At 35.9% G+C, this 13,162-nt stretch overlaps 1 protein-coding gene across 1 annotated transcript in view; it reads right to left on the reverse strand.

Moving 5' to 3' along the window:
* Positions 1 to 13,162, reverse strand: part of LOC136820840 (dynein axonemal heavy chain 2-like) — an 82,867-nt gene that overhangs the window by 12,919 nt on the left and 56,786 nt on the right. The window contains exons 56-64 of the mRNA XM_067077076.1: positions 11,392 to 11,650; positions 9,142 to 9,593; positions 8,555 to 8,749; positions 7,422 to 7,719; positions 3,267 to 3,416; positions 2,567 to 2,699; positions 2,000 to 2,144; positions 977 to 1,176; positions 74 to 286 (exon numbers count right to left, since the gene is read on the reverse strand). Coding sequence (XP_066933177.1) covers positions 74 to 286; positions 977 to 1,176; positions 2,000 to 2,144; positions 2,567 to 2,699; positions 3,267 to 3,416; positions 7,422 to 7,719; positions 8,555 to 8,749; positions 9,142 to 9,593; positions 11,392 to 11,650 — 2,045 coding nt within the window. The remainder of the gene's footprint in view (positions 1 to 73; positions 287 to 976; positions 1,177 to 1,999; positions 2,145 to 2,566; positions 2,700 to 3,266; positions 3,417 to 7,421; positions 7,720 to 8,554; positions 8,750 to 9,141; positions 9,594 to 11,391; positions 11,651 to 13,162) is intronic.

Raw genomic sequence — 13,162 nt, forward strand, 5'->3', positions numbered from 1 at the left:
TAGCGGTTTTTTTTTAAGATTTCCGTGATTCCGAGAAGAGCGGGTGGAGTTGGTCAAACCGAGAAGGGCTTACTTATCCAATTCAGTGACGTTATCCCATGCCGCATCTGAGAGCCAATTACTACACGGATTATCCATTTGTTCTTCTCGGTCCAACACTACACCTCCACGCAGAAAGAAGTTGTATTCATCCATATTGATTTTGCCAGAAGCTTCCATAATTTTTGTACACATTTGGAAGGAGAATAAGAGTTTGTGTTTCTCGAATAATCCACGACATGTGTATCTAGTTAGTGGCAATGACAATGAAAGTTAGAATTTGAAACATTTTCATCATTTTCAAGAGAAGAATTTGAAGTATTGTGAAACTTGATTGTAATAAAAATATCTTTCTAGGACTGAAAACCCTATCTTGCAGACAAAAAGTTTACAAAAACTTTCATAGTGTCAGCTCCCCCCTGCTGGTTGGGGGGGGGGGCTACACCCTAAATTTTCCCCCAAAAAGGAGAGGCTGAAAGTACACCACTTTTTTGGGGGGACCTATGTATTTGGGGTGAACTAAAATCTCATTACTTAACGTTGTGGCTAAAATAATTCAGCTTGATTCAATTACTCAAATTGAAGCTCATGAATCTGAAAATTTTCCATAGAAAGTGTGCAAAATATTTTATCTTAAACTTAGAACTGAACGCAATTTACATTGGAAATTTTTTTTTCTACTGGATCAATTTTTTGAAAGTGTCATGACTGGGATCATATCCGGTCATGCGATGAGATATAAATATAAACGAAAAGGCTTAAATAGATAAACCCAGCTGGTACGCAACGTTGTTTCAACGTTTATCTAACGTACACAACGTCCATATAACGTTAGATGAACGTTGAAAGAACGTTGTGTGCCAGCTGGGAATTACATCTGGTAACAAGAAGTTGCTCATTGTAAAGTAAAAAATTCTCAAATGATCTAATGGCATACCTGTACACAGCATAAGTGTGAAAGTCGTTCAAATTTTGTATTCTTTCTTCAAGCTTCTGACTACGTTTACTTTTATCAATGGAATTGTTGAACAGTTCGATGTACGAATCCAAAGAGAATTGATACATAGGGTCGATTCGTCCCAGATCGTTTAATACAAAGAAAAGAATGGAAGCTCGCTCAGCACATGGCCGATAACCCTGAAAAAAAGATAAAGGTGAATCAATTTTACTGGAAAAGTGGATAATATTTTAAGGACAAGCTGGAGTTTTTACAAGCTCTTTCTTGATTTGGTTACTTTTTGTAAAGAACGCGTCATCTCTATTACTTTAAATGACCAATTAGTGAAGTATCTTATAAAAACCCCAGAACATCTCAATATTTTAAGGGCAAGTTTCTCGTTTTTGAGTAACACAAAGAAGGTTATAAAGTAAGTAAGTAAGTATATTCATCTGGTGGCTGTCGGCGGAGCCGGGAGTGAGGGAGTCTATCCCATTTTCTATTTGTGCTAGACCTGGGAGATCGAATGCTCTCAGTAACTTACCGCCTAGGTCAGATTACCCAATCTAAGCTACTCATCCACTGAGTTGGCGGTGACCGGGGATCGAATCCACAAACCTTAGATTGTAAGGCGAATGCTCTACCGACTGAGCTACCCGGCCAGGTTATAAAATTCATGATTAAGATTCAAAAACTATCCGTGGGGGACTTGAAATTAGTGAATATCATTTATATTCAAACATTTAAGCATTAAATTGACCCCTTAGCTTATTAGCTCAGCTGAAAGATGGTTAGGGGTGTTGTTCCTAGTGACTTATACCTTATCGTGGAAAACTTCGTCGGGGAAAATTTCGTCACTTGCTGGTAGTTGGTAAACGCATTAAGGCCGGGGAAAATTTTCGTCGGGGAAAATATTCGTCACTTGTCCAAAATTTCGTCACTTTTCCCCAACGAAGTTTTCCCTGATAAGGTAGTGAATTCTGAAAAATTCTTGTCGGGTAGAGATGGAACTGTTTTGATTACCTCACGAGCAGTATCAATCTTGATTTCAGTTTGTTCACTAGTTTCCAGTTGTTCGGATACTTCGGTTGACGTAATTTTGGACGTGTGTAAAGTGTTCACCAACTGCTCGTCATCCAAAAGTGAACCCTGAGCCGTGCTTAATAGTCTATACAGCAAAAAAAATCATATGTCATTCATATAAGTAGAAATATAGCCAGAGAAAGAATCGCTTTTCAAAAGAGCTGAGAAGTTTTTTTTTTCTGTTGGAAGTTTTTAGTGTTTGCGACTACTCGGTAGTCAAATAAATATCCTACTATAAAAGTGATTACAATGGACGCTCTCAAATTCCATTTTCAAGGGGTATGGGATTTTCGAAGGGAGCGTATTGAATAGTGTAGAGCGCAGTTTATGAGAGTTTCTTATTATTGATGATGACTTTCAATATAATCGAATAATGGAGCGTATCAAATAGTAGAGCGCAGTTTATGAGAGTTACTAGTTGATAATGACTTTCAATATCATCGAATAATGGAGCGTATGGAATAGTAGAACGTAGAATTGGAGGGTGTCAAGTGTAGTCTCTCATACCTAAGAATTTCGTCTTCTAATTCTTCCAACTTCTTTTTACCAGCAGCAATGTTGATCACCAACGAATCTTTTTGTTCTTCCAGTTCCGGTCGTTCTTTACGTACAACAATACCAAGTAATTGTGCTTCCAAACCTATTTTTGACGAGAATTAAAAAAAAAAAAATTAAAAATATTCGTTTGAGTTCTTTTAAAATTGTTCTGGATTTTCTTAATGTGTTCTTTAGACTCTAGTAATAATACTCGAAGATTCAGGTCTAGTACTGACGCATGACAAAACTCAATCTGGGATGAAAATATGTTATGGAGACTTCACTGTATATTGATTACAATCAGTGCCGTAGCAACTGGGGGGGTATGCCCCCCCCCAATAATTTTTTCAAAAATGGTTATTTTGCAAAATGCAAAGTTTTTCTTTTTTAAATTGTCATAATTGTCTTTTAAGTGCATGTTTTGAGTGCATTTTCAAGCAATCTAGAGCTCAAATTTTCAAAATTCCCCCCTCGGGCCAAACCATGGTTGGCCCTCGCGGTGTCACTAAACTTTAGCCCCCCCCAATATGAAAATGCTTCCTACGGCACTGATACAATTATTGTTGCATAAAAGTTTTCTTGGAATAAGTATATTCCAAGATAATATCAACGTATAGGTAAAAAAGGAAGTATAAAAAGGATTTCATAACGAGAAAGTAAAAAAGATTACCTTGTTCTTTGACAGCAAAATTAACGATGGTGGTCTTTGTGGAGATTTCTGGTGTGTAATGTGGGTTGCTCAGCTTGGTGCAAATATAGAATTTGAATTCCGGATTGTATTCCACTTCTTTATCACCAAGTTTGATCAACAATCGACCACCTGTTAATGGATTTGAAAAGATTTTTTATAACATAAAAATTATCATTATTTAAAGATACATTAGATTAGCTCTAGTTTAGACAATCAACTTCTTGACCTGCCTGTTCTGATAATTACAGGAAACTAGTTCGAGAATTCATCTTGGAAGGAGGTCAATTTCACCATAAATATCACAAGAGAAAACATCAAGCTTTTCAACGATGAGATTTTGACCTGGAATAACCAATACCATGAAAGAAAATGCAAGTTGTTACGCGACAATGGTGTTTTGAAGACGTCCTTTGGACAGTTGAATTAAAATCCGGTTGAACATGATTTAGTTGGTGGTTCATGCGAATAATAAACCTTTGGAAAGACTTTGTGTTATTATACCAAGCAAAGTGTATTTAATTTAATTTACTGGTGAAATATCAAGTTGTCATACACATTGTAAGTTTATTTAATTTTAAACGTCGAAATATACCGTACTTTACGGTTAAAAATCAAAAGCGCTAAGATGGCAAAAAGTGGCTGTACCGCAGCAATATCCGAAGATTTGCGATTTTCGGCGATTTTTATTGTTATTTTGGACTGTTATAAGCAAAAACGGTACAGTACGGTACAGTTAAAATGCAAATCAATCGTTGGCATCATATGTCAGGATTCCACAAATTACAGTCCAAAAACAGCCATCGGGGTAACTTATACTAAAGGGCTGTTCTGGACGCCTATTTCTCAGCTGGAAATAGGTGAACAGTTCCTGGACGACTTTTAAAAATTCTCCCCTGGGTCTAAAGGCAGATCTGAGATATTCTATTTTGCTGGAAAATAGTTAGTATTTGAGAGCTGTCCAAAAACACCAGCCCAGAACTAGAAATTTAAAGCTGCTCAAAAACGTTAGACACATGAAGATTTTTTCTTCTATCTTTAAAAATTCGTTCAGCTGGAGATGATAAGGGTTTCCTTTTATGTAACTCGATTGGAACAACAATTTCTTCATTCATGATATTCATGACGTAATGTTTTCTACGGAAAGACCCCAGTTTTTGCCAGTAGTGGGAAACATTATACAACTTTTGTCTAGTTTAAATTTGCCACTACTGGCAAAAACCGGGGTATTTCCGTAGAAAACAATAAGTCATGAATATCATGAATTGGCTGCTTCTGGTGCTTCTCTTGTTGTGAACGTTACTTTTGAAAATAAAAATTGTCGTATATAAAGCGACCTTTTAGTCGAAATAAAAAATAAATACGGAATAAAAATAAAATGACTTATTTGGAACTTCATGCTTTAAATTTTCTAGCTACATTGGTTGGCTAAGCTTGTTCAAACAGTTTTTGTACTGATTTTGTCATTTTTTCTCTTCACAGAGCAAACAAATTTTTCATGCTTTTTTGGAGAAATTCCAAAGTCTTGTCAATAAGAATTTATAGAAAGTTATTAGAAAGGGACGTTATTGAGACACGGGGTTTCCTTAACCGACAAACAGCAAGATATTTATTGAAATTCTAAAATTATCTGTGTGGTGCTCTGAATGGTACAGGGTAAATTGGATTATGAAGGATTACTCGTCTAATGAAATCGATTGGTCATTAGAAACTAAGATTGCAACCATGAAATTTAATAACTTGTCAGCCGTTTTAAAAGTGAAAGAATAAAAAATTGTTAGGTCGAGATATAACATTTGAAAAAAACATTCTCGTTAATACAAACATAAAATACCGTTAAGTAAATCTCGTGGCTGATGCAAACATAGAAGAAACTAGAGTTTTCGTTCGAGAAAGAATCAAGTGAAAATACTGCCGTAGAAGAAAAAAAAATATAAACATGGATTGGTATCAAAAACGAAAAATAACAGTCAACATTGCAATAGCTTATAAATGTTTCATTTATTTTGAATACTGGTCGATCGCTATTTCAGGCATATATTATTACAGAGACAGTTTCAATGTTCCGAATCCAAAATTTTACTATGGCTGTTCGGTTGCCGTAATTTTCATCAGTGGAGTTATTTCAAGTTTTGTTTGTGGACGTTTGATGGATAAGACGAGGAATATGAGAGGTCTGGTCCTGAATTTAGTTCTTTTCAACATCGTTGGTAACATATTGTATACAATGACTTGGTCGCCATGGTTACCTGTCATCGGACGTTTTGTTTGTGGATTTTCTACTGGTGTTTTCTCAGTTATGATTGGTAAGTTTTGAAGACTTTAGAGGGAGAGTGATTGCACATTTTTTCTTTAAGAACATACTCTATATATATACACGTTATAAGAATATTCATGATGAAATTAGCCAACTGAACGTAAGAATGTGATTTTAGAGCATTTCAAAGTATAAATTGCTACCTAATTGTCCTCCAGTAATATTCAAAGTTATTTTATGATTTATTTAATAGTTAAATTAGGTTGAGTTTCGATCCTAACCTAAGAATATCATCACTGAATACCATAGGTATATTATAAGGTGATTTTCCCAAAATCCACGATGAAATAAAAAAAAAACACATTTTCTATGCTTGTAGTTAATTGGTTGAATAGCTCGGTTGTTTTGACTTTTTGGTTAGTTGGGAAATACAAAATTTGAGTCTAGTACGGTACTAACTGATTTCAAACTATTTTCATTTCTATTTTCTACCCAGGTGAATTCAACCGCATTTACAACAAAACGGATTTAGCAACGATGTTATCACGCAGTGAGATACTGGCTGGTGCTTTTAGTGCTTTGGCGCCTTGTTCGCCTCTTCTTTTCCATGGAATACATTTTAACATAATTGGCACTTCGTGGTGGATCAATCAAGATAATTTTATCGGGATTTTCTTGGCAACAATATCGGGAATCCTATGGATTATCGGTTACTTCGGATTACATAATTTAACATCGGACCTAGATTATCCCGAAACGGAATTTGACCCTGAACCGAAAAACCAAAAGGATAAAAAAAGCCAGAAACTATGGACGACAAAAGACATTCTTAAAGATTCTTATATCATGTTATTACTCAGTACAGATGTCTACTTGACGTTCCAGTACTTCCAAATGGATATACTCATCAATTTCACAGCTGTACAACATTTTCATTTGACCTTAACACAGCTGACTCTGATCACCATTATGGTGCTAGCCACATCTTCACTCATTCTTTTCGTTGTCCAAAAGAAACTGATGACCAATAATTTGAATATTTTCTTCCTGTATTTGTACGGATTACTCATAGTGGCAGCCATACAATCAATGTTGTTATTTACAACAAATGTAAACCTCGAGCGCGACAAAACAACTTTAAAATACGCAATCATTTTCATTGTTCAACTATGGACCATCATTCACGGCTTCGGATCACAAGTTTATTGCCAGTGGCTCATGTTTTCAATCACTCCATCACATTCGTCCAGTATCGTAGAATCTTATCGTTATATTCTGACAAGAATTTTTGGTTGCATAGCGTATTTCTCGGCTATATATGTTTATGATATTTTGAATATCATATTACCAGTTTATAATGTTCTCACGTATGTCTTTTTTGTACTTCTGATTTATTTCAAGTCATTTTATATCAAAAGAAAATCGAAGTAGTAATTGGTAAAGAAATTAGTTTCTTTCAATTCTTTGGCTCAAAACTTTGTAGCTATTAACACGTTTTTGAATTTGATTTTGGATACGAACATCAACACTCAGACAGATAACCAATTCTGGGTTTCATGTGTCTTAGAAGTGGGCTAGCGTATGACGTTTGTTTACTACTATGTTAGTGCTTAAAGTGTCTCTTTGTTTCAGCTATCTTTCTTTGTTTTGAATAGTTTGAAGAATTTGAAGAATTAAGCGAGAGATAGTTCAGACAAATCAGTTTATGATAGGGAGTAGGAACCTCTTGGATGGAAAATGAAGCCATTCATATCCCATCAAAAACTGAGGTTTTCAATAAAACTTATCAGCAAATATAATACCTGCTTGAGAAACGTTGAAGATTCCTCACTAGCCCTTTCATCATTCAATAGCTCAGTAAAAGAGAAACAAAAGGTTACCTTGTTTAACGATTGATCTGTTGAGAACCGGTGCTAGAGACGGATCCAATTCTTCAAAAACGTTTTGCAATAGAACAGGTGATCCGAACTGAATCGCATTTTCAAGGGTCCTCAAATAATCACTTTGCTGTAAATCGATAATCTTTAATCCTCGTTTAGTCTCCATATTTTTGATCCACTTGATGGCCTGGCCCTGTGGGTCCACCATGAGGGGCCAGCGGCTTCCACGCTGAACAATGCAACCATTTTCAGTTGAAAAAGAGTCGGATGGCAACCCTTGGATGTTCCATTCACGAACCTAATGGTCAACATAAAGAGTTAGGAAGATTTATTATCACTTATACAGGTACAGCTGAAATTGCTTCGTGAAAAGAGAGAAGCTGAAGAAAGGCTAAAGACTAGTAACGAGGTCTATCTAAGCGTTTTTAAGGCGAAAAAAAAACATACATATATAGTAGGGGGCCAAACCTGGGGTCCCGTGACATCTTTTCTACAACCTAGCTATTTTTAGTCCATTCCAAAGAACAGTATATTATAAGATATTTTTGAGAGGGAGGATGCGGATTAGGCCCGGGAAAACTTTTTGTGACCATAATAGTGACATAGGCAAAACTGCAAGAGAAAATGAGAGGTAGAAAAATAGCTGATTTTCAAAAGTAAAAATAAACAAAAATGATTGGTACCATTAAAAAGAGCACGGAATTCTGAGCATAAAAATGTATTACAACAACTCTCTGATTGAAACAAACAAAGAAATACAGCCACTTTAAAGACCAACTAACTGTCAGCTCTACTGTGATTTGACGTCAAATCTTGTCTTGATCTTTTTTTGTTTTTGAACTTTAAGAGGATGTATTTATTTTTCAGGTTGGTTACAAGTCTTCTTATTGGTTAACAACAAGTTAACTTGACCGTAAAAAAAGCTGACGTCTTAACATATACTTTCTTTCTTATTTAAAAGCCTAAGGCCAGCTTGCATAGCTGGACAGCGCTAGTGTATTCGAGGAAAAATTCGGCAGTTCTTCTTTGTTCACTTGACGGATGGACCAGATGAATTTTGGTTAGGACAAGAAAACATATGATTCAGAAGTAAAAAAGATAAAGGAATTTTATTAAAAACAAAAGAAAAAGACCTGTGTTGGTTTAGCCATGAAGCCGGAAAATGAAAACTCAGGGTTGCACGAGACTTGAAGTTTCTTGATTTCAGCAAGCCATGTTTTATCTACAAGTTCATCTCGATAACTTGATAAGAATGGACCAGCATAGGAAAGGAAAGCGGCAGCTACCAAGCAATCACCAACCAAATATTCAATATTTTGCTCGAAAACCTGAGAAACAAAGTAGAACATATTACATTATTTAGAGAAATTCTTTTCGTTGTTGAGGGCCTTGAGTCAGAACCGACTTTGCTCTTTATTAGATATTTCTTTTCGTCAGCGGCAAAATATTCTGGAAATTCATAACACAGACCTTATCATCAACTGTATTTGCGGACTGAAATTTCCTTTTACAAGTTTCATTTCACAATAATAAAGAGCTTATCATTATAATTACTTCATGATTTCACCGTAGGAAAAATTCCCCTTGTTTTCTGCTGTAGTTCTTCGGTTTGTAAAAATATTCAGAATCATGTGAAATTATTTCACCTTAGCCCTTTGAACTGTCGCTCTAAATTTATTTCTCATACAAATTAATAATCTAAACTAAAGAAACAAATTACCCCAACACTGGCTTCCCAACGTTCTCGTTCACCACCTAGACCTGAAACCAACTTTCCAGCTCTCTCCAATTTCAATTCAAGCATATTAGCTCTGTTGCCAAGCTCTTCTTTTTGTGCTAACTTTTCATCATAGTTTTTCTTTAAACTTTCAATTTTATCCGTGACCTCTTTGAGTTTTTCTTTAGCTTCTGATAGGGTGCGTTGTTTTTCGTTCAGTAAAGCAGTCGCGTTCGCCAATCGCTGCTTCTTAGGCTCCACAACACGGAAAATACGGCCGTAAACCTCCATGGCACGGACCCACATACATAACGACTTGGCAGCGCCAGACACTCTGCCCACAATGTCAGGTACGAAATCTGCTTGAGAGCAATACGTTCCGATTTTCTTTAAAACACGATCTGTGATGTTATCTCGGTCAAAGTTGATCAATTTTTCAATGAAATTAGTATCACCTGAAAATGAAAAGCAGTTTTAAAATATTTAAATAAATTTGACAAACTTTTGAACTCAAGGAATGAACTGATGTCAAAATGCCGTTACGTGAACAAGTTCACTTTGAAACTTCACGACACCAAGAGGGCTAAAGCTGACGTCAATCTTTTACAAATTTTTGTATGAGCAACGGAAAAAAAAATTATTTTCAACTGAGGATTGTTTGAATAAGACATGAAACTGTCAGTATTGATACAATAACTTTCACTGCTTAAACTAACACATCACGCTTCCGATTCCGGTTGGTTAAGCACTCTACTGATAAAAACAAGTGATACTTTTATGGACCTACCTGGTTATCAAACTAATCAATGAACATTGAAACAATGAAACACATAGGACATAACTGGTCAAAAAAAAAAAAAAAATAAAGAACAAGAACAGCTCGAGAAATTAATGAAATCCGGCGATTCTCTGCTGTTCTGGCGATTTTTAGGAAGTTCCTGTACCAAAATCAGTTTTATTGAAAATTGAACCATGCTTAATCGTGTACTTGAAAAAAACAAAGACATACAACGAAAAAATCCAACGAAAATCTGCAAAAACGGAAATTTCCGGCTCAGTCATTTTTTGAGCATTGCAAATACGCATCATTCTGCAAAAAAAAATCAGAGAAAAATAAGGATGAAAATTCGAGAAAATGTCAAAAACAAGTTTTTCCGGCATATTTCCGGCATTTTCGGCCGGAAAAAATGTTTTTTCGAAAATCGGGCTACGTCACATTTTAGGTATTGTCATTTTGCATCAGTGTGCAAAATTTCATAAAAAAATATAAAGCACAGCTCGAAATATTCAAGAAATACTGCCTTATCGGCGAAAATAGGTTGTTCCGGCGATTTTTGAATAGTTCCGGCTTCAAAAATCTATTTTATTGAAAATTGAAACATACTTAATGGTGGGCATTGCTATTAATAATGTTTTTGAATGAAAAAACAACCAATTATAAGGAAAAAGTCCAATGAAAATCCAGAAAAACGGCGATTTCCGGCCGGAAAATTTTTTTTCTCAAAAATCAGACTCGACCATGTTTTGGGAATTGTTAATACGCATCTTTGAGCAAAAAATCAGAAAAAACTAATGAAATAATCTCGAGAAAGTGCCAAAAAAACAGTTTTTCCGGGATATATCCGGCATTTTCGGCCGGCAAATTTTTTTTTCCGAGAATCGGGCTCCTTCACATTTTGGGCATTGCCATTTTGCATCATTGAGCCAAAAATCAGAAAAAACTAATGAGCCAATCCTGAGAAAAGCTGGTAACAGACGGACGGACGGACGGACGGACATGGGTTAATTTATAGGACCTCCAAGGTAGGTCCAAAAAAGGATCACATCAAGAAAATATAACTTTAGTACAAATTAATTGATTTTTTAATGTTATGATTAATGCTTGCCATTCATTGTGAACGATACAACCATGGACTTCCAAGCCCGAAGGGCTAGACACGAGACTCCTGGATGGGAGATGAAGTCACTTATTTCCAATCCTAAACGCATGACCCGCGTGGTTGTCACCCAAATGCTAGATTGAAAGTAAAACATATCACCAGATTTCGAAAAAAATGCCACGTGAAAACAAAGGAAGTGCTAGATTTAATCCGTCATTCTAATTGTGGCGCAAATCACAAGGTTGAAGTTTCATCTCTAGCCCCTTCGGAGCTTTAAACTCAATGGATACAACCTCATGTTTATGACCAATCTTAAAAAGTATTTCTGGGTAATAATTGTTCTGTCAAACATAAAGAACTGATATCAACATACCAAGTTGTCGTTTAGCTTCTGCCCATGTTGGTTCGTGGCCTTTCAATAACATGACAGCTTCCATGACTTTTTGTACCAAGGGCGGAGGGATGGAGTATGATTTGATCTCAGTCATATCTTTCTTGTTCAATGATTCCAAAGCTTTGATAGCGTCTTGTAGCGCTGGAAGAGCTTCGTCGAGTTCTAATTGTGCGCTGTCAGCAATCGCACGGCATTTGACCTCTTCTTCGGCAATCTTTTCACTTCGAGTTGCGACAGACTAAAGAAATAAAGATTACAGTCATCACTCTCTAATTAGAGCCTCTATTATATATATATAGTCTAGAAGTATAAAACCTTCAACTACTCAAAATGGAAACAATAAAGACAAAAACCCACAAAACAAAAAGACAATACAAATACAACAAAAATCTAGAATGAACATTCACAGGAAATCAATCAGGTTGGAGTAGAAAAGGAAAATATGATGACATAGAAATCTGTCAATGTAAAACTAGTGATCTAAAATGACTTTAAGGAAGAAAGTAACTCAATATGAGTTAAGATGGAAAGAAGTAACTCAATATGAGTCAAAAAATATTTCAAAAAAAACAAAAAAAACACATTATCTGTTCCTCAGTTTTCGACCTACACAGGATTTCGGCCATTTGTGAAAATATCCTCCTATATGATGGAAATAGGGTTGTGTAGGTAGGCCAAGCAGTGTTAGCTAGACACCACCACAGATAAAAAGATGTAAAACGATGTGTTTAGTGAAAGTATGAAACGCGCGCAAATATAAAATAAACTGAAACTTAAACTCCACGGAACCAGCCGAAGAAACTAAAATAACAATGAAAAAAGAAGTGTACTTTCTACTAGACAAAGTTGCCACACCTTTGACACGTTTCGGCCACAACGTTGTAGAAAGCATACTAGATGGGAAGGAACTGGGATTGGATCGCCACTATCCAACCCTGTGGCTCTCACACACATTTTACAGTTCAAAGAAGAAGATGGAAAGAGTGGGAAAAGAATGAGAATTTAAAAAAGTCGGACTATAACCCGGTTCGAAGCCCCGTACACCGTGACCGCTCACCACAAGAGCTGGCGAACGAGTGAATCTTGAGAGAGTTGAAATCTTGAAAATTCTGAAAAATGACGAACTATAACCCGTCGAAGACTGTAATCTAACTTTGCGTTTTTTCAGCACCTTGACATCGCATTCTTTGTATAAAAACTTTGGCTTTAACTTTCAAGTCCTCGAAAAGTAACGTAGAACGAGCAATCCTGAGAAGTTCACCAACAAAAGAAGAATAAAAAATCGATTCTGGCAAGTTGCTATCTTTATGTGGCATTCGGACTATGGAAAAAGGAAATGCATCCCGTTTATCAAACAACTTATAAATAAATATCCCGTCTTTGATGGTAATATCCAGGTTTAAAAAAGAAGCATGATTACCAGAGTGCTCAATTTTGAGTTCAAGCTCATCTGGATAGATATCTCTATACACAGACTGAAACAAGTTACCGTCATTGATCGCACACAAATCATCAATGAATCTTTTAGTCGAATGAAAATGGCGAGCCTTAACCTTATTTTCCTCAATGACCCTGCTCATATACCTTTGTTCGTATTGGTAGAGGAAAAGATTAGCCCAAAATGGCGCCGGATCGATTCCCATGGGAATCCCGATCACTTGACACATAACAATATCACCTGCATTGAAAAAACAATTTTTTATCAGATGTTTCATAGCAGTTTTCAAAGAATTCTGTGTAAAAGACACAG

The sequence above is a fragment of the Clytia hemisphaerica genome, unplaced genomic scaffold (assembly GCF_902728285.1).
Source record: "Clytia hemisphaerica strain Z4C2 unplaced genomic scaffold, Clytia hemisphaerica genome assembly, whole genome shotgun sequence".
NCBI lineage: Eukaryota > Metazoa > Cnidaria > Hydrozoa > Leptothecata > Clytiidae > Clytia > Clytia hemisphaerica.